General features: G+C 37.5%; 1 protein-coding gene across 1 annotated transcript in view; it reads left to right on the forward strand.

Moving 5' to 3' along the window:
• The window catches only part of LOC140136185 (autism susceptibility gene 2 protein homolog), a 294,982-nt gene that overhangs the window by 107,999 nt on the left and 161,261 nt on the right, over positions 1-25,722 (forward strand). Inside the window, 1 exon segment of the mRNA XM_072157894.1 lies at positions 8,985-9,080. Within this exon segment, the coding sequence (XP_072013995.1) occupies positions 8,985-9,080 (96 nt within the window).

Here is a 25,722-nt window from a genome sequence, read left to right on the forward strand (position 1 = left end):
GCTGTAAATTGTATTTTCAGTGTTTTTATTACGTTGATTGAAATACATTAGTCTTACAGGTTTGATTGGTTTGTGTCAATTAGTAATGTAGAAAAGACACTAGGTAGCTTGCCGTGTAATATAGCATGCGCTAAATATTGCTTTTGCCTCAGATATATTGGCGATTGTCCAGCCGTAACAACTGCCTCGGGCCCCCTTTTTGTATCCAAGTTGGTCATATTTTTATCTTGATCAAACCCAGAGGGGTCTTAAGCAGTGTTGTATAGAGCAGAAAATGACCGCTGGACAAATTAGAGCTTGCTTGAGTGAGGATATTGTCACAGTTAACGGCATACTTGATAAATTTTGGAAGACACTTTGGGTATTGTGAATAGTTAACGACCTTAACGAGGAAAGCCGGTAATCAGTGCTATTATCATAATTTGCAGTAATCTTGACTCGATAAAACTGGACAATTGTGTTTATTATTGTGGGTTTTACATATTTACGGCCTTGCATGGCAAAGGTCAATGGTTTTAATTTGTGATTTCACACTCTGACTTTCAAAAAGCGTTTGTCAAAATGTTGTATTGTGAGGATTTGTAAAGCGCGGTAACTGCTTATTCAATATGTGTATGTTGTTACTGACTCTGCATAATCATAAAGTTAATTGGTGAATAATAATGATGACAAAAGAAAACCACAAAGCAAGTAACAGAGAAGATTAGATCTTTGACTTTGGTCGGTCATCAGTGTATAATGGTACGTGTGAAAAATGTATAGTTGTATTGGGATTTGTACCATTCCCAAATTATTATTTGACCAATTTTCTATGCGCTTGTAATAAATTGATCGTAATTGAAAGTGATAAAGGAAGCCAAACGGTTACTGAAAATGGTCACGGACCTTCATAGATGTAAAATATGAACAATAATAATATAATGCCCACGGAGGCAATTTAAACAAGCATCAGCTTTAAAATGTCCAAATTAGCTTGGCATTATTTGGAGAGGCCTGGAGAAGAGTCGGGACGTGACATTCTGTTCGGAAGACAAAATTGAAATTCTTGCTTTGTTGGAAAATGGTCGTAGGAGTGTCAATCCCGGCATCCCCTGGGTGCGTTGTGTTCGCATTGCTAGCTGTGAGCGATAATACAAATACATGGTGTGCTTTCAGCTTGCTCAGGTCTAGTTGAAAATTTCATGATTCCCTCGGGCGGCCAGATCATCCGGAGTCACGTCCAAATTTCCGATGTTATCACACTCCAAAGTTGTCCGAGAAAAATCAGCTCGGTTCCCGAGAGGTTGGCAGTGAAAATATCTTTTCTTGTTGGTTGCTGCAGGGATTTTCATCCGGCTGGCCGGCCACGCTCCTACTTCCTCTATGAACATCAGTTGATGTTAGATATATTTATGGATGGAATACCAAATAGAAAACACAATACATTGCTATCTACTAAGTATAACTGTTGATTTGAGATAAGGCTTATTGTGTGCCGATAGTTCAAATTTGAAATTGAATTTAAGGGTTCGGATAGCAAAGTTTGCTTAGTATTTTATGGGACATGAGAGCGCATCATACACACCAAATTGCATTCTAAATACAAAATTTTAGGTCTTTTTTTGGGAAAAAATGTATATCTTCATTCTTCAATACAGAAGGTCAAAATTTTCAAATGATAGACAGCTTTTCCGCCCAGCTACATACACTTTTAAGTACATATCATAAGATTAATAAAGTTTGTTTCGAGGGTTGTTAAATATCAAATTTTTAATAATTTGCCATAAAATTTGTATTATATTGCAAATTTCAAAAAATCAAAATCATTTGATATCAGAAACAGTCCACATATTCAGAAGCAATTTGATTGTTAATTTGTATCTCGGATGTGGTCTCTTGTGCCACAAAAAATATTTTGCGAAGTTGCAAACGTTGCTATCCGATCCCTTAACGGTTTGTAGAAATAGATGGTTAGGAAGCAAAACACATCAGTTTTGTTAGCCACAGATAAAATGTGTGTAAACCATTATAGACTGTCTGTCTCATCATTGTAATAAATGAGGCTAATCAGTGATTGTTAATTCTTGCTGTGGCTTTAACTGATTTATGACATTATTATGACATTAGACTAATGTCGCATCCAAATATTATTTTCAAATTAGCTTGTACTTTAAACATTAGGCAAAATAAAAAAAAATAAACATGTTTCACGTCCCTCCCGCTTCCTTTTTGAGGTTTCCTCAAATATATTTTATTTTTTGAAATTCTGTTATAACTTTTCAAAAAATATGTCTAGGAAGTTGGAATGCTTTCTATAGCCTTGTTAAGATACAAGAAACATTTTAGGAAGGTTTTGTGATCATTGGAGGGGGTGTAACTCTCAGAACAACAAATAAAAAAGGGCCTCCTCCTTTTTCCAGGCATTATTGTATACGCTAAAACAGCTCTAAGTATGGGTATTTACGCCAATTTTGCGATAAAAAATAGAAAATCAAAGGCCCCCTCCTCCTCCTTTTTTTCGAAAACCCGGACGTGAAACATGTTTTATTTTTTACTTGGCCTTATGCAGACACATGAACTAAATGCAGCCGTTGTTTAATAATCCTGCCTTGTCATTGTCTGCCGCACCATGCATTAATATTTTGTTGCTAGTTTCTGTGTTCATCTTTTTTTTTCCTCTCGTGAAGTCTTGGTTTACACCTCGTGGGATGCTCCAAGGTTTACAGCACCAAGCTTCATTAGTCACAAAGCCATAGTTTCGCACCTTGGGTGTCGGTGGCTGTGAATTTGTAGGCAAGGCGTCGTGTCACAGCAAGTCTTGACTTTTGTTGGGTTTGGATATTGGTCCGTATTTTAAAGCATGACTCGCAGGCTGCCTTACGGGAAACCGAAAGCACCCCCGAGACTACAGCACACAGTGGGATATAAAAGGCCATTTTGCACATGTGAACGGGGCCATTGACTGAGACCAGTCGCGGCTCATTGGTTGTGAATAGTGAATTAAGCGGGATATTTCAAGCTTACATAGAGCAGGTGAAAGCTATATACAACCAGGCTTGGGCTCTTACAGTTGTGCGCATGTGTGATCAAACCTTGAGCCCCCTCGTAGCTTGCATCTGTCGCTAGTTACTTGCTTGCTAGGGATTATACACCTCTGTGTGCACTACTCCTTTGTAATTGAGCCCTGTGTGTCAACATGGCGTCATAGTACCAGGCTTTTTACTATTGTAGAATACTAGTGGTTTACTCCTATACAGTGGATTTTACTTCAAACTTGGCATATTGGCTATTTCTGCAGAGTGGGATTCTTATCGTACAGTAAGTAGTCATCCTATTTTGCATGCTGGCAGCATGGGCAAGCATCCTTAACCAGGGAGCTATCGTTTCCTGCTTGTGTGGCATAGAGCTTCAGGAGGCATAGCAGAAGTGGTGTGAATGGTACTAGAGTCAAGGAGAGGGGCTATTGGTATGATGGCATCAAGCACCACTTCAACCATCAACAACCTGGCTAGCTTTCGCAGGCTGTTGTCAAGAGGGGATCCTATATACTGACGGCACAAGTGTCTCTCTCTTTTTCTTATTGCTCTTTCAATCTTTTCCCCATATTCAGTGCTACTGTGACACTACTTTCCCGTAGCAATAAGCGCATATGCATTGAAATCAACCATGTGACTTGGTGTCTGATTCTCCATATCATTTCTGCTGGTGTGAATGTATTATGGTTCGAGTATAGTGTTGTAACGTATCCCATTTTGACATGTGCAATTTGTGTGATTGCTAGGCTCACACCCCCCACATTTGTATGCACAAATGTATGCACACACCCCTACACAGACAGGACACACACCCATCCCTCTCCCTACATATACCACCCCACACTCCTACATACACCCACCCCCACATACCCACCCCTCCACATCCTACACATGTATGCAATTTGTATGGTTGCCAGGCTGACACACCCCCACATGTGTGTGCGTTAACACAAGCATGCAGCTACATGTACCTCAGCACAGACACCCCCACACAGGACACATACATCCCTACCACATACCCTCACATCCTGTACATGCATTTACCCCACACAGCACAGACCTACACCAATATAGCATGCACATACACCCCCACCCCAGTATACACAAAGACAAATACACATACAGCAGGCTTTGTATTGTCCCATAAGAGTTGGTTCAGTTTCATTTGATTGTATCAGCAATCCATTATGAAAGGAAATCACTCCACCATTTTCAACAGCCTATAATGGGAAGGACATCCAATTTCACAAATAGAAATTGAAGAGTGAGAGAGAGAGGACATAATGCTTTCGTTGTTTGGACACGCGTGGAGTGAATACAACACGGGCAGTTATATGATAGTTTTGTGTATATAGTCATCAATTTCCTACTCATATAAACGAGATGAAATGAAAGTATATGTTGGACGTTCATTCACTGCTACTTTGAATGTGTTACTAGTTGAATTAATAGGAGGGGTAATTTATATGGATCAATATGTGACCAGAAATGGCAGCTGCCCCAAGACAATGAAGTGGTTATGGCTGTGTTGTATTAGGGACAATAATTATAAATAGGTCTCCTGAATACATAGTTGTATTGTGTTAGTGTGTGCAAAAATGGGTTGAGAAAACATTACTATCCATACTTAACATTGTATAATGGGAGTATGCTAGACATTAAGACCATATTCCAGATTATAATCTAAAGATTACGCAAATCTTGAGGTGACACTGAGGGTTAGATCAGTGTTACAAGTTGTAGGGTATTTTTGGGCAAAATTCACAGTAGCTTTGTGAAAAATAATAAAGACATATATTTCATTATAGCAAATCTATAGTATTCAGATATTAAATGCACACTTACTTTTAGTTCACAAGTTTCATGGTTCTTGAGGCACAATATAGGCCTATGTTTTGAAATATGAAAATGGACATTCTGGTGCGTAACAATTCCTATGGATATTTTGTGCGCATGACACAATAATTCGATGAGGCACACATGGTGGCCATCTTGGATGAGCAGGGAAGATGATTTTCAAAACTGCTCAAGCTGAATAATAATTTGAAATGTTTATCAAGTAATTTTATATTGGGCTTGTACTGGGTTGCATTATTGTGTTGTAAGATTTTCCTTGCAAAAATGTAACTTAAGCATAACAAGAACTCCAAGACCCAAGAACTACAGGACTGGTAGTGTATTGAATGTAATGGTGTTCACTTGTGATTGTGAGATAATATAAATATATTGCACAAATTTTCTTGGAATATGTCATTTGGAAAAAAAAATGGATACCGGGTAATGTCAATTATGACTTAGAACATTTTACTATTACTACACTAATTTGTACATCAAAAATGAGCACAGTCATGTCAGCACACCTATGACAATACAAACACAATACAAACAAACAAACAAACAAACAAAACAACAGCAATAAGAAATTAATACATCTTAAATGTTCATGGCCGTATTGCTCACACTAGGAATGTCTGTGCAAATGCAGATTATTTTATTATTTCTGTGTTTTATTATGGCTGTTGGGATTGTTTTTTCTTGTGTAATTTGTTCACAGAAAGAATGATTATTGTATACCATTCTCACTTTCTTATTAACACACTTGTTGATTATACCATAGATCATCAACGATTATGTCAAACTTGCTTTGATTATCTCAAGTGATTTTTGATTCAGTATCATCCTTAAAAGCATCAGATGTAGACGTTGTTACGATTACTCCAAGTATGCAAAATCTTATGACATCTTGACCATATGAACACAGCATTATGACTCTGATGGTTGGGCTTGATTCAGAGCACACACATGATATAGTTTGGATTTACATTTCAATTTAAGCACATCATTTCATGCCGCCAGCTGTTTGGAGTACTTCACAATCCTAAATACAGTAGGCATATTAAAAGCTTGCAAGCCAAGATATACTCTCAACTCAATGGTTTCAACAGGCAGGGTACACAGATAAGATCATATGTACAAGTCACATAGTAAAATCAATAGCGAACAGTCGTTTACATAGACAGATGATAGCCAAAGATGGATAAATGGATCATATAAATTAAACGAGGTTAGATTTCCACTTGCGATCTCTTTTTACATTTTTTATTTGCAATACTTTCGGGCTCTGTTACTAGCATCTTGAGAACTTGCATCAGCCTTAAGCTTTACGCATGGTCGAGCCCTTTGGGTTGCACACTCGCTAAGTATGTGAGGGCCACAAACTGTGGCTACTTTTTTTAAATGTCGTTTTTTTTCTTCAAAATATGGTGTTCACTAAAAATGAGGAAAATAAACATCAGGCATGAGAATTTACAGGATTTTGCCTGAATAAAGGCAGTTTTGTTCTCCAAATTTAAGCAATATTATTTTTTAGCCTGTTTTGGGCCTTTTAAGGCCAAATTCAAGCACTTTTCAGGTAGTTTTTCAAATAAAACCATTCACATGCCTGAAACATACCACGGGTTGAAAGCCAGAAAGCCTCAACTTACAAAGGATATCTTAGTGAGTTATGGTTTTCTGGTTCTGAACCATTGGTACTTACCAAGAGACAACAACAACAGCAACAACAAATCTGATTTATTGCCATTAATTAATTGATAATTATGCAAGGTTAATCTATAGTGTCATTATTTTTGTATTTAATGCAACTAAATTGTTTGGGAAAAAAAACCCATAAAAAACAAAACAAATTGCATTGAATTAATTACAGAATGTTCAAATTTTTACTATACAACAATTAAGGAGATCTTTATTTTATAGAATAAGCAATAAGTATTAAAGCAATTAATTTTGCAGCATACTACTTTCAGGAAATCAGTTGCATTATCATCCTCCGATCAATGTCAATATTGAAAAAAAAAATTATGATAGATGAAATTTATGACTGATGAGGCAAAATGATGCTGCTAATTGACACCAACAGTTTAATGAACAAAGACTTGTCATTTGTGAAATGAGCACATAGTACAATGCACGCAATTTAGTCATTGATTTGAGTCACACACAATTGTGAATAGAACTGTGAATTTAACAATTTGCATTCTGTTCGGTTTTTTTTCCGTGTGCATCCAAAATAAATTGTTAGAAATTGGTTTTGTTAAATGTTGATTGTATCAGTTCTTAATTGGATCGGATAGCCTCCATGCATGGACAATCAATAGCATGATCCAGTCATATGCCTTAATACAAAGCGGAGAGAGGTCTTGACCGCTGTGAGATTTCTTTCTGTGCCGACAAATTGATTAGGGAGTTCATTCGCACTTTACGGACAAGTTGAAACCAGTGACATGTAAAAAAGTGTGGTTATGGTGTAGCACATGGTCGACAATGTATGCATTTGTGCTGTGTGTAGAATCAACATATTGAAACACTAAATATAGCCTTGGTGCTTACGGAATAATGGTGTATTTTTAAAATATTTCGGTAATTAAAGCAAAATGATGAAAATGTGCAGGGAATTGTATTTTTATCACTGAGGCAATAACATGGCAGTTAAGCATGTTGTATCACATACAGATGTTGATGGTTAAAATATCATTATCATTAATTATGTGCTGATACATGAGCACATTATGCCTGTAACAGCACTCTATGACCCGAAAGGTTATGTGCCGGAAGCGACATAGCTAAGTAGCGCTCATTTATGCTGAACTATATATAACCTAGGCCCAGATTCTGAAAGATTTGCTTCTCTTTTTTTAGTGCCTAAAACTACCATATAAAATATGCATTCCTAAAAGTCCCATTATTAATATCGGTACTAAATTTCATGCATTATTATTATACCTTATAACATTTTGTTGTAATTTCATATTGATTAAAAATGTGCCAATTGATAAAGTTGTACTGAAAACATCTCATAACAATGATATGAGATTGGTAAATTATTTTGCTTTTACAAAATGCTGTATTTGAATTTGATCTTATTCTCCAATATCATATCCAAATGTTAAGTATGTTTGGTCGCAGTATACAAAGCATTGTTTGTGTAGGCGACAAACCCCCATTCTACGGGTTAAAGGACTAATAGGGGTCAGTCGTTCATGATTTCTTCTTTTTTTTATCTGGAAGGGGCTAAATTACCTTAAAAATCACTGGAAATCTTGAAACAAATTTCAGTCAAAATACTGCTGTTTTTAATTTCATACAGGTAAAAATAATAATAAAAAAAATCCCCAAAATGCAGAACCTAGGTCACTTGTGCCCGTAGAACAATTGTTTTTTGCCATACTGAAGACCCAAGCAAGTAATTTGAAGCTTTATGAACCTTTGGTTCTGGATTAATCTAGAAAGAAAGCAGGATGATTTACCTACATGTACACTCAGCATATGTTTCTAACACACATAAAGCTGAAGTGAAAGAATAATTTGTAATCACATACTGAAGTTTCTTCTCGATAAGTAATCAAATCAGTCATTACAGGAATTCACTATAATAGTAAACAGTAGCATTAAGGGGATTGAAACGAGTTCTAGGTAACGAATGTGCTCATTTGTTGTCAGATGTGTGTTTGTTGATATTACCATTGGGGAAACGGGTGAATCCAATAGAAGTATAGTGGGTAAAATTGAAGAAAGTATATGTTTGTGGAGGAAGTATTTAGCAGGGCTTGAATTTAGTGCTTGCATGTTTATATTAAAAAAATGTAGAAATGGTTTTGGCAGAAAAGTAAGATCTTTGTTTCTCAAATGATGGACTAATGATGGTATACGTGATGCTAATTTTAAAAACTCTTCCAGCAGAGCAATGATTTAAGGTAGGTGAATGTCTAAAAATGGTAGCTTATTATCTAAGTCTGAGAGATTATTTGCAAACTAAAGGTAAGCATTCACTATATTTAACCACATTTTCTTTTCATTTGCAGGTTTCTTTTCTCCATTCCTGATGGTGCAGTTATATCATAGCATTAAAGAAAAATCGTTTTTACGCACTCCAAATGTTAACTAGATGCACCTTTTTTTTGTTTCTTGCAGATACGATCACCGCATCGTGGAGCAACTAGTGGAGACGAGAACGTACAACCACCGCAAGTGAACGGACCAAATAGGCCAAACTCGAGGCTTAGTGACGTAAGTGTTAAATCAATGGGAAACTATAGATGGTTTGGATTAGATAAAATAAGCTTCATCGGGAGAATTGACGTAATTCTTTTGAGTGGTAGGTGAGCCATGGAATGGTGTGATGATGATGATAATGCGGTGTTATGTTGACTGCGGTAATTGGCAGATACAAAGTACATATTGGAGCATACGTGTTACATGAACATGTTCCTTTCACAACTCACTATGGAACATCTGATACAGGGTGTCCTGAAAGAACTGTATCGTATGAAACTGATTTTTTTGGGTATTTTTAAAATGCATAAACCAAACATTATGGTTGGGATTCTGAAAGGTGGTTTAAACCTAGGTTTAGCTAAACCCAGGTTTAAACCTAGGTTTAAACCTAAGTTGCGTTTCCCGTAGCTGGTTTAAGTTAAACCTGGGTCTAAAGCTGAGTACTAAAGTCGCAAAAGCCGGGTCTAACTTAAACCTGGCATGGGGTAGGTTTAAGTCCAGGTTTAAGTGCATTTGTCTGCATGCCAACCACGGAAGCCTGCTTGTTACGGAAGCGGACCACTGCACTTCGTGGTATTTGCAACTGGAAAAATGTGCCATAGAACCAATTTTTGGAAGTCATAATAAAAGGATTATGTTCCATAATGAATAGAGAAGAGTTGTGAGAATTGTAACCAGAGTTTGAAAGCGGAGATGATCGGCCAAGCTTGTACACAGCTGCAATCATGGACATGGCAGTGGCAGTGCAATTATACACGGCATCGCGGCAGTGACAGTCATACCGATACCCGGTACTCACGGCACAGTGCAATAGCATAGGACCGCGTCATGACAGTGAAGGTAAGAAACGTCGGCTTATTCGTGACATATTAATACTGTTTTACCACTTAAAAGCCCCTATATATGTAAATCTTCACTCATTATTAGTGACGATTTTAGGCTGTGGTATTGTTTTAGTCAACCTTATAGGAATCGATTAATAGGCAGTAGGCTTAACAAATTACATGTATTAAAATACCCTGTAGGCCTACATGAGAATAGCCTAGCCGAGGCTTTGTGGATTTTTATCAGTAAACGAAGCTCGGACAAAGCTTTTTCAAATATTTATCGATGTCCGGGCTTCTTTCCAATGAGTTCCAATGATGTCGTGGTGTTAGAAGCCGGTGTAGAAGTAAAACGTTTAGGCCTACCCCCATCAGGCGGCCCTGGCCTGGTCATGATTGTCCTAGCTGGCTAGCCTAGGGCTTAGGCTATCATGGGCTGTAGCCATGGTAGCATACAGGCAAAAACTGTATCTGACCGGTACCCACTAGACAGATATTTTCCTATAGGCCTATAATGTTCTTCAAGATGTAGGGATTTTGTCTATGTAAATAATAGGCCAGGCTTCAAGTTCAAGCTTGGTAGTGGAACATCCTAGGCCCTAGCCTTAATACCGGTCTGTACCATGGCATAGGGCATAATTATGTGATGACATGCCCTACATAGGCCCTATGTTTACAGGCTGGCTAGGCCTGGACGCAGGATGTTCCAGGCTCGTTATTGAACTAGGCTCCGCCTAATTAATTAAATATGAAATCTACCGTTTGTTTAACATTTTGTCTGACTCGTGCTAGGGCATTTATCAGGTCATCGTGGTAAAACTGGTATTATGAAAGTTTGGCCAAATTATAATAATAAATATTATCAGGCATAAAATAGATTGCTCATCATTCCTGTGACTGATTAATTTTATTGAATTCTCAGTGCTCACTGAAGTATGATTTTTATATACCACCATGATCATGTAGGCCTAAATATTACTACAATTAAATATTGAATTGCAAATTTTAAATCCATGAAACTCTGCGACTGATTAACAGCAGCACCTTTGACAAATAAAATGGTATGCTTTGTTTTGTTTTTTCGTTTACAGGCCCGGTTTAATGTCATGTCAAGAGGAATGTTTTCTAATCTGAGTGATACGGATGATTCCCATGTACCATAACTTGAGGTTATTTTGGTAAGTTTAACAGTATGGCAATGTACAATGTACAATGATGTATGAGGTAATTTACTGCCCCATTCCAGAAAAATAAAGCACTGATTTTATTGGATTAAAAAAAAACATTATCAAGTCTGACAAACGAAACATAGCTCAATCGTATTAACTGACTGTAGATAATAGAAAACGTTCACTATTGTACTCATTTCTTGGGGGGAAGCCAAAAACATGCATTTTCGACATGTTTTCTGACAATCGATTCACATAAATCAAAGACTTGGAACATGTCTAAGCATTCAAAATCTTGAGTATATGCCACAATTTCGCTCTAATTTTTACTTTTTGTGTGTTACTTTTGAAATGATTGGTTTTAAAAAAGAATAAAACATGCTTTTTCCAAAAATTAGAATGCATAAATTTAAATTAGACTTCGTACAAATCGTTATATACTTTTTGTTCATGAATATGATACCATCAGGCCTAGTAAAAGAAACATCTCAACAAACAACAGCAATTATGAGAAAATTATAAATTTACTTCACATGCCAAAATCTCAAAATTGAGAGTGTGGGTGTGTGTGGAGGGAGGGGCAAGATTTGTATATAGGTCTAATTCATATTTTAAAAATACTATTTTTCTTCCTTTCATTACAGAACAATCTACATGATGAAGTAACCGCGATCCCTGGCTGAGATCCACTGGCCATCAAAGTTTGGACTACAGAATCGATGAGCAGTACAACCACAAGTGTTTTTAACATGAAACTTTTTACCTTGCTGAATGTTTAATATAGGTCTTTAAGCCTAATAGTGTAACACAAACATGAGACTTTTGGTATCGATATTTATTAGCCTACTTCGGAATACTAGTTTGTGTATACTGCTCAATGGAAATGAAGACAAGTTTTGTACGTTGCACGTTTCACACACTATAGTAATTATTATTATAAGTCTTAGAAAGGTATTAATAATTTTAAACATGTCCTTAGGTAACATGGTAAGGGTCTACTAGTCTTCACTACTTTCCTAGATGAAACCAGCATGGGCACCAATCCTGGAGGGGGACATAATATCAAATGTCCGAGAAGGCCTATGCGTGCGGCGCTGACATATCTTTTCACATCCGTGCCCCCTCCATTTTCAGAACGGATCGACATTACATGACAGTAGGCCTGACATAATCTTAATAAATAAATAAACAACGACATGCTACTTGAAACGAATTCATTCATTTCTAGTTTTATTTAATGTACAAGGTGACTACTTGCTCACTATTTGAAGTGATGGATTATGTATCATGTTTAACATTAATAAGAAAATAAATATGCTACACAGTTTGCACTTTTTATTATAATAGGTCAGTGTTTTGTTTTAATATTCTAAATCTAAATTATAGCTATTTTATGCCTGCAATAGGATCAGGCATTTTCAATTATATAGGCCTACCCTCTGCGCTGTCCGTAAAAGAGAGAACCATGTGATGCCTCCTCGATAGATGTAACGAATCGAAATAAACGGACAGCGCTTAACTCCGCTGAAGGGTATTCCGTGAGGCCCAATTCTATCCGTATGGAAATTTCCAAACAACGTGCCACTTTGAATGCCCCTCTCAGCCTGACAAAAATTGCTCGCCCTTCTCCGCCTGCTAAAAAAAATTGCTTCTTGTCTCGCCCTCCCCCACCCACCATTTGGCCTGCCAAAATCTTTTGCATCACACCATGTCAAATTTGTGGAAACATAATTGCAAATTCAAGCATAGCGAGCATATTGATCATGTGAAAAACGGAAAAAACGTTTTCATACTCTGACGGATAAGCCCCTTTTAGAGCGTTTTATTAAAAGGTGCCCCGTAAATGTGTGCAAAAATAGCTGGGTAAAATATGCTTGCTCTTCTTTTGGCTTGCCAAAACAGCCCCCCCCCCCCATCTCCCCCAGCTTCATAATTATAATTGCACCGGTATTATACGTGCAAAATCAAGAAATGAAATTTAGAAAATACCATTTCAGCTTAATCAGTGTTAGGCCTATAAATACAACGATGCAACGTGGATGTTGTTTAAAAAAACCTGGGGAAATCACAGGGTTTTTTAGTAGGCCTATAAAACTGGGCTTTCGTGGATTTCATTTGGTTTTTAAAAAATTAATCATTTTCATCAATAAACTCAGAAACATGAAAAAGATAACAAATCTAGGCCCTACTACCTGCTGTTTATTCACAATTTCCTACACAAATGCCTATTATAGCCTTTTAAATTAATTGGAACATCATACCCATGCACAAAGTTCCGTGTAATATGCATAATAGTATACACCACAGTTAGTAGTATGCGGCTACGAAACCAGGTCTAAGTTTAAACCTAGGTTTAAACCCAGGTCTAACTAGTCCGAGCTTTCGGAATCGTAAAATAACTTAAACCTAGGTTTAGGCTTAAGCCGGGACTAGTTAGACCTAGGTTTAAGTTAGCACCGGTTTAAGTTAAACCACCTTTCGGAATCCCAACCTATAACTAAATACTTGATGTGGTTGAGGAATATATCAGCTATTATTGAAGACCGAAATAAAGACTAGTTTGCGTCTGACGTCAGGGCAAAGGCGCGGCGTGATTGGTTGCTGACCTGCGCAATACGGCATATGGTTGACAGGACGTCAGACGCAAACTAGTCTTTTAATTTGGGCTTCAATTATATCACATACTTTTTAATTATGACACCTGACTGCTCCGTTTTTGAAATAAAAGAATTTTACGAAACTACCATATTTTCAGGTCGTTACACAGAGTCAAATATTTGTCAATGACAATAGACGCCTCATGCGCTGATGATGCGCAGTGATTAGCACTCCGAATATAAACTGAGCTCAAAAAGAAACTTATAATTTTTTACAACTTGTGAATCAGAAGGTCATATCTTAAAATATTGTCAATCAAAATGAACCAAAATTACACACAGGATTACCTTAATACTCTACTCAAAACACATGTCAGTAACCAAGCAGTTGTCCAACTGACACAACAGCAAAATGCACTGTCATGGGACAGCTTCCTGGACTTCCTTCACTTTCACAGCCCAACATTTGGCACCCAGGACAAAAAATCTGTGAGAATGCACACAAGATCCTTGCACAGATGATAAAACGGTGCTGCTTTCTGCTTTTCATACACTTTTTTCATGAAACAGGGCTGGGCTGTGAATGTGGTCCAGGAAGCTGTCCCATGTCAGTGCATTTTGCTGTTGTGTCAGTTGGATAACTGCTTGGTTACTGACATGTGTTAAGAGTAGAGTATTGAAGTAAATCTGTGTGTAATTTTGGTTCAATTTGATGGACAGGATTTCAAGATATGACCTTGTGAAAAATTATAAGTTTCTTTTTGAGCTCAGTTTAGATCATCGATTGACATTTGAATCTGTGGAAAGGTTTGAAAATGAGGGATTTTCGTAAAATTCTTATATTTTACGAACGGTGTGGTCAATTGTCAAAGTATGTAATAGCTGATTTTTTTCCTTAACCACACCAATTATATAGTTATGTTGAGTTGTGGCGTTAAAATACCCAAACAATTAAGTTTCCGACGATACAGTTCTTTCAGGGACACCCTGTATAAGGTTTTAAGTTATATCACTTATGTCACTCTGCATATGTTGGCCACTTTGCATTGCATTCAAAATTCATGAGCAGATGATTTTACTTGCATGACCCAGTGGTGAAGGTTGTTGACTCTGGCGAAAGAGGTCCGCAGTTCAATTCTTGGTGGAGGCAAAACAAATTATCTGCTCTTTTTACCTTGTTTGAATTGTGGGGCAGATGCAGTGGATAGCAAAGACCTTGCAGCCAGTTCCAATCAGGATAATGTCTGGCTGTCTGTACTGTGACCTTACCCAATGGAAATATGCTTCGTATAGGAGGCTTTCTTGGGTTATCCTTTGCCATAAGGTCTAATTTACCAAAGAAATAAATACAAAATATTCCTGGGCTATGTTGGTTGCTCATCTGCTGTAACCCTGCAGGCTGCTGACATTGTATTGCATTCAGTTTATAGCATTATCAGCGGATAAAGTCAGATGGTTATTACATAATTGTATTTTGATCCGCTCACAATACAGGTAAGATGACATTGTACTGTTCATGCCAGTGTCCTTTGGCTTAGTTGAGCTATCACTAGGATCCACAACATGCTCATCTATCAGGGCACAGTTCTTTAACCCCAATACATTTGCACATTCATTGAATGACCTTTGAAAATTTGGGTACAAAAACTCATACTCTGAAACTTCAGGTCAAATTTTGTACTATGAGTGTTTAATTGAGGTTATTGAACTATGGCATTGGGATGAGGCCATTTTGGTCCATAGTGTATGGTATTGGTTACCTTAATATGATCAAAATATCCCATCTTGTTTTCAAAGAATACAATACTGATAATAAGTATTGCAAAGAAATCTATGCATCCCAATCAACTCTATTGAGTCTTCTAATGCCTGAAGACACAAATAATATGGCCTTGACAATGGGGCTAGGGGGATATTGAAGTTTCATAGTGCATACAATGGATAGAGAGGAGGGGACAGTTTTTTTTTTTTTTTATACCTGCAACATTGCCATCAATGATTCATAGGGGAGCTTGAATACGAGCCACCGATTGGGAGTTGTTGTGCAGCTGCTGATGCAAATATCGGTCAGTAAGTGCCGGGAACAACACGTTTGATATGTGATCCCAGTGTGCCCCACTTTGCATTTTATGCATACAAAATGAGTGCTGTATTGGCACTCTCAAGGGGCTAGATAGGAAGTATTATTGATCAGCAGAAAGGCACATTAACCGGACGATTGCCCTCATTTCATGCTTCCCTTCCGCGCCCTTTTCATATCACTTCAACTGAATCAGCTGGGAGAACTTGCTTGGTATAAGATGTGGAAATCATGTTTGCTGGGATCCGTGATGAAGCATAACAGAGGAAATTGCTTTGCCTCTGTGCATGGGGGTAAGATTCCAGAGACTCTTGGCCTCGTCTGATGCAGCCGGATACTTTTGCAAGCTTCTCAAACGCCATCTTTGGGGTTTACGCCATGTTATTGACATTCAGTGCTGGGTTTGTACAAAGTGAAGGGCTCATTATGCATTCTGTTGCCTACTGGGAGAATCGCTGCGCTATTAAACGCCTCTTTGTTAGTGAGATCTCATACGATGACATCATGATATGCCAGTCATGATCAGGATCTATGTCAGCTCCCAAGTACAGAGTTGTTCAACCCCATTATACAGTACTCGTATAGAATGACAATATAGTGTATTGGGTATGAAAACTCATAATCAACAACACAAGGTCAATTTGCTTGACAACATTGACAAGGGCAGGTTATTGAACCATGGCATGGTGAAGGAGACTATTTTACCTGATGTGATCCTGAGGTGATGTCTTGTCATTCTCATTGTGCAAAATGTTTTCCATCAGGCAATGGTAATATTATCTCAAGCTTTGAATGGGAGTTGCTTCTGGGATAAGTCATACTTAGATAAACATCAAAACTTGAGAATAAAGTGACTTTGTTTCTTGATATGGATTGCTGCAGGCATAGAAAGATCATGGGCAGAACCAGAGAGAAGGATGTAGAGGAGGATGTGGAGATGGGGCTGGAATGAGAGGTAGAAGAAGGATTCCCAGTGGTTTTTGAGACCCTCATCTTGATGATCTTGTCCCCACTTGATGAAATTGAGTGCTCCCATATTATAATGGTGTAGTGTGCAGGGGCTGAGTTTTGATAATAATATGCGTGCTACAAATCACACTTCTTCTGGATATGTTATGACAGGCTGTCAGATGTGCTTTTAAATTGCTTGGTAAGAAGTTTAGGAATTAAGGTGTGCTATAAATCGCACTCGGAAAGGCGAGTTAAGGTGTGCTATGGTGTGCGATCGCACTCGCGCGCCTTAAAACCCAATACCTAGGGAAAAGTCAAAACAAATTTGCTTTCCAATTCTTTGTTGTTGTTGGTACTATCATCGTTGATTTCGTTATTAATAACGATGCAGTGAAAAAGTCAATGTAGATGTGAAAATATATTTTACTTATGTGACCGTTAAAAGTATAAAGCAAAGGTATTGAACTAAACAAGGTGTCCATTTATCACAAATATCCTGGTGTTGGCTGAAAACATGTTTCTATGCAGGACACTCTGCCCCCTTGTTCCCCTCTTGGTAATACCCTTTATTACAAGAAATCAACAAGACCCTATTACATAGTAGAAAGCTGAGAGCAGAGGTAGTTGGTAGAAATAATTGATTCACAGATACTAAAAAGATTGCACACATTTCAGGTGAGTGAAGACATTCACCATAAGCTCTTAGAACCAGCTCCTCAATATTATGCATACATCTATATCAGGAATACCATACATATTTTATCATTAAAATTGAGTTTCAGGTAATGTATTATACCGTGATCCAGCTTGCGAGCAGCGAGGAAATGGTGTGCGCCGAATGTGATCGCTCAATAGCAGCATCTCGTTATACCTCAACCATGATGTTTTATTGCATGAATTCATAAACACTAGTGCCCATCCCCATCGTGATGATTGATACAATTTTCTGTGTTTCCCATCGACATCAATCAGCCGAGGATGAAATTGTAGGATTTCATCTGCTCACACACCATGTCTACGAATAGGGCACGCATCATTTAAATACGCGCTGCAAATGGACATTCGATGAGTCGTGGCCGAGCAGCAGCACGCCGCAAAAACAAAATTGGGTTAAATAGATGTTACTAACATTAGTCACGAGCTGTCGATTGCATGTTTAAAAAAACCGAGAGATGCATGACTTGGGCGTCTGCGTTTATAAAGGTGGATATGTTGTAGCTTTCTAGCGAGCTCACTAGGATGTTTAACATGCTCATCTGTCAAGGCACAGTTCATTAAACCCCAACTTGTACAGTTATAGAATGACCTCTGAACATGATGGGTATTAAAACTAATACTCTAAAACTTGAGGTCAATATTTTGAGCTATGGTTGTTATCAAGGGTTAATGAACTTTGTATTTGGAGATGGAACTGTTTGGCTTATAGTATAGGTAGCTCCAAGGCTGGATTTATCTTTCAATTGACCAAGACAGCTAAATGTAAAGTCCCACTTACACAATGTAAAATCCACTAACCTTTACTATTACTCCAAGGATAAATTTGCTTTTCAAATGAAGTTAGGTACAAGATTGTTTGTGGTACAATGCTGTCTATGTATAAGGAATGACTTGGCTTTCCATTTAAAACACGATGCATGAGGGAACGTCTTGTTAGCGAGAGGGATTACCATGAAAACCATGTATATTTCATTTACAAAATGGGTTAATACAAACTAAGACGACAAGCTGTAACCCAGTTTCACGGGAAATGTAACATAATTGGAACTAATTCAACGAAGAAATATGTGAACTGTCAGGGTCAGGAAGTGAATAACAACTGAGATCTTGGGATTGTTGACATTTTGAGTTGCATGTGTTTTGACCTCTGCAGTAATATTATGTTTTGGGATTCATTTTTATGTGCCACTCTAATGCCTAATTATAACAGCCAATGAACTTCATAGCCTATTTTAGGCAAGAGCCTCTTTAGATCTGGTGCTACTCGGGGTCTTAGCTAGGATGTGACAAGTGCCAAAAGTACCTGTCCAAAATTTGACCCTGAAAATGTAAAGCAGATCTCTGCACCACACCTTCTTGGGGTTGGTTCAGTTCAAATAGCTATTGCTATAGCCTTGATTTATTAGTCTGATCTTGTTTTGAGTTCACAGAATTTATTCAAGCATTATTTTTTAGAATTTAGCATATGTCACAGGCATTAATTTTGCCTGTCACAGGAGTAAAGTGCCCATCCAAAATTACAGGTGGACGGGTGGCTAGTTAATACTTTGGGGCTACTGCTATTTGTTGTTTTTAAATTACCAGCTTATGATCAATATAATTGTTTTCACCAGGAATATAGTTTTGACCAAGTGCTACACACAATTCTTGGTTTTATTTAAAGAAAATAAGAATCGACCAGTATAAACATATACATTTGGAGACCACAAGTATTATTTTATTACTACAAAAGTAAACAGGAGAAATGTATTTATTTATTGTAACTTTAATCTTCTTCTTCTATTGTTAGATATGACATTGTAAACAGAATACTCACTCCCGATGATAAGTACTCTCGGTCTACATGAGCTGACTGCAGCACCTCTTGGAAATTTAGTAGCTCTGTTTCCTATTCTTTTCTAATACTGTCTCCTCTCATGTCACATTGCATATTATGTTGATTAATACACCTGACACAAGCAGTAGTATCTATATATTTTATTAATTTTCTGTCTAGCAGGTTGATGGCTCAGTTGCTAAGGACCGACATGTTTAATATGATTCATTATAATCAGAGTACAGTGATGTGCTCTTGGTTACTCTATCAAGTAATGAGAAATAAATTTCTTTGTGGATTCAAGGAGGTTTTGTACTCATAAGATATATGCTTTGTGTGCCTGTCAGGAAGTTACTTTCCTTTATATAGTATGCTGTTGCTTTTATTATGTTATTCGCCATATACGGTATTTAATGCATACTGTCTTCTGTGATAGAATATGAATGTTGTCTACTGAAGATAGCATACAAATGTGCTGTCTACTGAAGATAGCATACAAATGTGCTGTCTACTGAAGATAGCATACAAGTGTGCTGTCTACTGAAGATAGCATACAAATGTGCTGTCTACTGAAGATAGCATACAAGTGTGCTGTCTACTGAAGATAGCATACAAGTGTGCTGTCTACTGAAGATCGCATACAAATGTGCTGTCTACTGAAGATAGCATACAAGTGTGCTGTCTACTGAAGATAGCATACAAATGTGCTGTCTACTGAATATAGCATACAGTGTGCTGTCTACTGAAGATAGCATACAAGTGTGCTGTCTACTGAAGATAGCATACAAATGTGCTGTCTACTGAAGATAGCATACAAATGTGCTGTCTACTGAAGATAGCATACAAGTGTGCTGTCTACTGAAGATAGCATACAAATGTGCTGTCTACTGAAGATAGCATACAAATGTGCTGTCTACTGAAGATAGCATACAAGTGTGCTGTCTACTGAAGATAGCATACAAATGTGCTGTCTACTGAATATAGCATACAGTGTGCTGTCTACTGAAGATAGCATACAAGTGTGCTGTCTACTGAAGATAGCATACAAGTGTGCTGTCTACTGAAGATAGCATACAAGTGTACTGTCTACTGAAGATAGCATACAAGTGTGCTGTCTACTGAAGATAGCATACAAGTGTACTGTCTACTGAAGATAGCATACAAATGTGCTGTCTACTGAATATAGCATACAGTGTGCTGTCTACTGAAGATAGCATACAAGTGTGCTGTCTACTGAAAATAGCATACAAGTGTGCTGTCTACTGAAGATAGCATACAAGTGTGCTGTCTACTGAAGATAGCATACAAGTGTGCTGTCTACTGAAGATAGCATACAAGTGTGCTGTCTACTGAAGGTAGCATACAAGTGTGCTGTCTACTGAAGATAGCATACAAGTGTGCTGTCTACTGAAGATAGCATACAAGTGTGCTGTCTACTGAAGATAGCATACAAGTGTACTGTCTACTGAAGATAGCATACAAGTGTGCTGTCTACTGAAGATAGCATACAAGTGTACTGTCTACTGAAGATAGCATACAGTGTGCTGTCTACTGAAAATAGCATACAAGTGTGCTGTCTACTGAAGATAGCATACAAGTGTGCTGTCTACTGAAGATAGCATACAAGTGCATAGTCTTCTGGAGTATTTTATTCTGAAGATAGAATAATGGCTGCTATATTTTGAAGATAAAATAAGTATTACCTTATGAAAATGTGAGTGATATCTCCTGCAGATTACCTAGTAATTTCCTCTGAAGATATCATAAATATAAATAGGATATGATTGCTGTCTTCTCATTGTATCATATGAATGCTAGTCATGAGTACTAGTGATATCGTCAGATGATAGCATATTACTATCACTATCATTACTATTATGCTATCTGCAGATGAGTGCTATCTTCTGAAGATAGCATATCTTCTGAAGATAGCATATATGAGTACTATCTTCTGAAGATAGCATATATGAGTGCTATCTTCTGAAGATAGCATATATGAGTGCTATCTTCTGAAGATAGCATATATGAATGCAGATTATAGAATATGACTGCTATCTTCAGATGATAGCATATGAGTGCTATCTTCTGAAGAATGCATATATGAGTGCTATCTTCTGAAGATAGCATATATGAGTGCTATCTTCTGAAGATAGCATATATGAATGCAGATTATAGAATATGACTGCTATCTTCAGATGATAGCATATGAGTGCTATCTTCTGAAGAATGCATATATGAGTGCTATCTTCTGAAGATAGCATGTGATGCGATCAAGCAAAATCAGTTGGAACTCAGAAATATTGATTTTGAGATATAGCCAAACAAAGAAAATGTTTCCTCTTGTTTGGAAACTCTTTAATTGCTCATATCTTTGGAACTGGTTGTTCAATTTCAATGGGTTTTTTTGCAAAATGCAGCTTTTTAAATGTTTCTTACTATCATATAAGAAACTGAAAACTTGATATTTCCTAGTTCCGACTGATTTTGCTTGATCGCATCACATATATGAGTGTTATCTTCTGAAGATAGCATATGAGTACTGTCTTCTACAGATAGCATATGAGTACATATCTTATGATAGCATATTTGTACTTTCTACTGATTATACATGTAGTATAAAGATGCAACTTCTGCAGATAGCATGAATGCAATCTTCTAAAATGCTTTATTACTGATGTGTCTGCAGATGATGCCACATGAATGCTATCTGCAGATGATAGCATATGACCTCTATCTGCAGATGATAGCACATGACTTCTATCTTCAGATGATATGACTGCTATCAGCAGATGATAGCATAGCATATGAGTGCTATCTTCAGATGATAGCATATATGAGTGCTATCTTTAGATGATAGCATATAATATATGGTGCGTCGCAACTCCGTTCTGCCTATATTTCGACTTCCCCTGGAGCGTAGCATCAATATGGAAGTACCCCCTTTGTTTATTTGCCTTTGGGCTGCTAGCTGCAATGAACCCTAAGGCTCATTGCAGCGAAAAAAATATGTTGGCTGTTGTTCTAGATTTTTAGAGCTAATTTTATGTTTTGATGGTTTTAAATGTCTGCAAGACCTCGGATTTTCAATCAAAAACAACGATAACTGAGGTTTGCAGACCTGAAGAGGTTATCAACCATAAAGAGACAACTTCAAATAACTTGCTAAGTGACATTTATATTAATTAAAAACAATAACCAGTAACAAATCAATATCAAATTAATTGTGTAAGTTTAATTTAAAGCATGTTAAACTGGTTTTTCTATGGTGGGAGGAACAGACTTATGACACACAGTATATGAGTGCTATCTTCTGAAGATAGCATATTTGAGTGCTATCTTCTGAATATAGCATATGTGAGTGCTATCTTCTGAAGATAGCATATGTGAGTCTTATGCTATCTTCTGAAGATAGCATATGAGTGCTATCTTCTGAAGATTATAATGCTATCTTCTGAAGATAGCATAAGACTGATGATAGCATATGAGTACTCTTCTGATGATAAGCCTATGAGTGATATCTTCTGCTGATGGCATATGACTGGTATCTTCTGATGATAACACATTACTGCTATCTTCTGCTGATAGCATATGACTACTATCTTCTTCTATGGGAGTGTTTTTCGAATAACAATTACTGATTACACATAATTGCTACCGGTATCTCCGGTGATAACATGATTGTGGTTATCACATCTTAATATAAAAGCATCAGGTCATCAGTTTTGAATAGCATATGATTGTTTTGAAGATAAGTCTACTTTCAATAGGTGAATGTAAAAGGGGGAGGTTGCATAATTTCATTATGTATTTCATCAGTTTTACTGTATTCGTTCCCACAGATAAAAGGCATATATTCACAGAAGGGCAACTATCTCCTGCTTTTTACAGTACACAGTGAATGTGTGTAAACACGGAATATTTTGATAAACTAGTGCATGGACATGTTTTGTGTCAAGCCTTTAGGTCGCCATCGATCAGCGTACACTCAGTTTACCTTTTGGAGTCCCAGCAAAGCTGTTAGATGCCATCCATAGGGCATAGGTATCTTAATTCACAGTTTCCACAATACCTGGCAGGCAAAATCAATAGAAGCCATCCCCTGCAGGTGGGCAAGTCTGTGGTTGCCCTGTCTGCTGCATGCATGGCGGCCATTTTGAGATTGCGATGACCAAGGTTTGTACAGGGAAGGTTTGTATAGAAATCCTGATTTGTCATGTTTCAGGAGGGGGAGGGAAATGTTTCTTGAATGCTTTGAAGGGAATTGAATCCTTAAATTGGATTGCAGTCTTTTGGATTTTAAAATGCAAATAATATTCATTTGAAATATATAGCACAGAATACAGCACAATGATGCATGTTGTTTGTATGTTTTCTTCCTACAGCATGTATTTCATACTTGGCATGCTTATGTAAATCCAACTAAATTTTTTGCTGGCCACTGTTCATGTTCCATGCTGTAAGATTCATTATATATGAATGTAATCTTTGATATGGCAATTGATACAACCACTTAATATACAGCATATATCATATGGCGTTTTCTTCTGTTTTGCAAGAATGATGTATCAGAATTTGCACTGTGTGAGAATTTATATTTACTTGCTCCCACAAAACCTATAACATGGGTTAAGGTTAGACCTGGTTTGAGATAGAGGCTTATAAAATCAGAATCAGAAATGCCCAGCAGAAATGCATTGACACTAATTTCTAGGAGACATTTGACAAATTATACCATATCTTCAAAAGATGGGTGTAATCTGCATGGAAGCAGACAAAAAATTAGCATATTGTCAATTGTCAAGATTTCATTGAGTGATTAGACAGCTTTATTCCAGCGATGAGTATGCTTACATGAAGGTTATAAAAAACACACCCAGATTTGGTGGAAGCTTGCCTTTTAATTTTGCATCAATATACCAAAATCTGTTGCCACATTCATTGTTTGATGGTAATGGGTCACAAGATAGAATTGATCGAGAATTATAGTAGAGGGCAACTCGTAAGAGAATGGCTTCTTTGATGAAACTCTAGCCCAATAACAACCCATCCCTGTCATACAGTAGCCGTGTCACTTGTGTCTAGTGGTCTGTCTGTAATGAAGTCATCAGAAGGAGGACACTTGTTGTTCAATGAGCAATTGATATGACTTCTTGACATTTAGGCCTAATGTCCCCATTCTTTTTTCCTCACGATGTGGCATAGCATTCTAATTGACCAGCGGCATGTATACTGGCCGTATACGTCCCTAGCTACACAAAACAAACTTCACAGCTGTCCGGCATAAAGCGTGAATAATGTGCTCAAGTGATGTTGAGATAACATGAAAAGCGCTGGTAGAGTCAATATGTTTATTGTGTGAATGTTTTCCTCCTCACTTCTTACAGCGTGATAAACCATCTGCTTGGTGATGTTGTATGGTAGACAACTTGCAATAAATACGGAGAAATAACAAAACAAAAACACAGAATTTTTGTGTGTTGTGTATAAATTTGTTTTAAAATTGCAGTAGGTTGCATTAATATACATGTTGTTTTGGATTACTCTAGGTTACGGTACATAATACAAAGACTGTTCTCTTGAATAAAATGCCTTCTGCCACTTCTTTCGATGAAAAATCCCCTCCCCCAAATCTCTTGAGTAACTCAAAGTTTCCTGTCAAAGATTACATTCTGTGCTACTCACATGTTACTGGTAGACTTGTGGGATTTTCTAGAAGCTTGACAAGTCACAACCCTAACCTTAATAATCCTAAACCCTGAAGCTGAGTACAGGTGTGCTCAAAATCCTGTGGAGGAGCCGGGGAACTCAGTACAAATTGCCATTTGGGGACGTGCCGCAAACATGAGTACCATTTTTGGGCCTTTTGGTATATTAATGACCCCCTTTTCTAGGCCAATTATGGTACAGTACTGATCTAAAGTCTAAGAAAATTGGCACGCAAGGCACGATCGTGGTTCCGACCACGTGTGCCACGATTTCATAAGTTGCAAGCCCAAGGCACGCGGTCGAAAATATAAGTTGAACATCAAACGTGGTTGAGGCACGCTACCTCGGCCACGCACGTGTCCCAAGGCACGATAGTGCAATGCAATATTTACAGCGTTTCATTTATTTTATACCTCCCTCTATATGCAATAAATAGCGTGTAGCGATGTATGCAATAAATAGCGTGTAGCGGTCCAAACTATTTAGCGATGTATTTACCTGCATTTAAAACAGTAAATGTCGAGTCGTTGGAATCATAAGAATATATCGCTTTGTGTGTAGTCCGACTGATGATTTATTCGAGTGTAAGCCATCGCCGCTTAAAGCCGCATCAAGGACGGCCGACTTTTCACATACACACTCCACTACAACGCTATTTTGACGATTTTGGAGCAAACTGAGGAGTGAGGTAAGGATCGAGTGAGGTAATTATTTGTTCAAGTAACCAATATTATATTAAAATCACTTTCGTGCAGTCTACTTTTTTAAAACACTTTTATTTATATCCTTATTTG

Source organism: Amphiura filiformis, chromosome 16, assembly GCF_039555335.1.
Source record: "Amphiura filiformis chromosome 16, Afil_fr2py, whole genome shotgun sequence".
Taxonomy (NCBI): Eukaryota; Metazoa; Echinodermata; class Ophiuroidea; order Amphilepidida; family Amphiuridae; genus Amphiura; species Amphiura filiformis.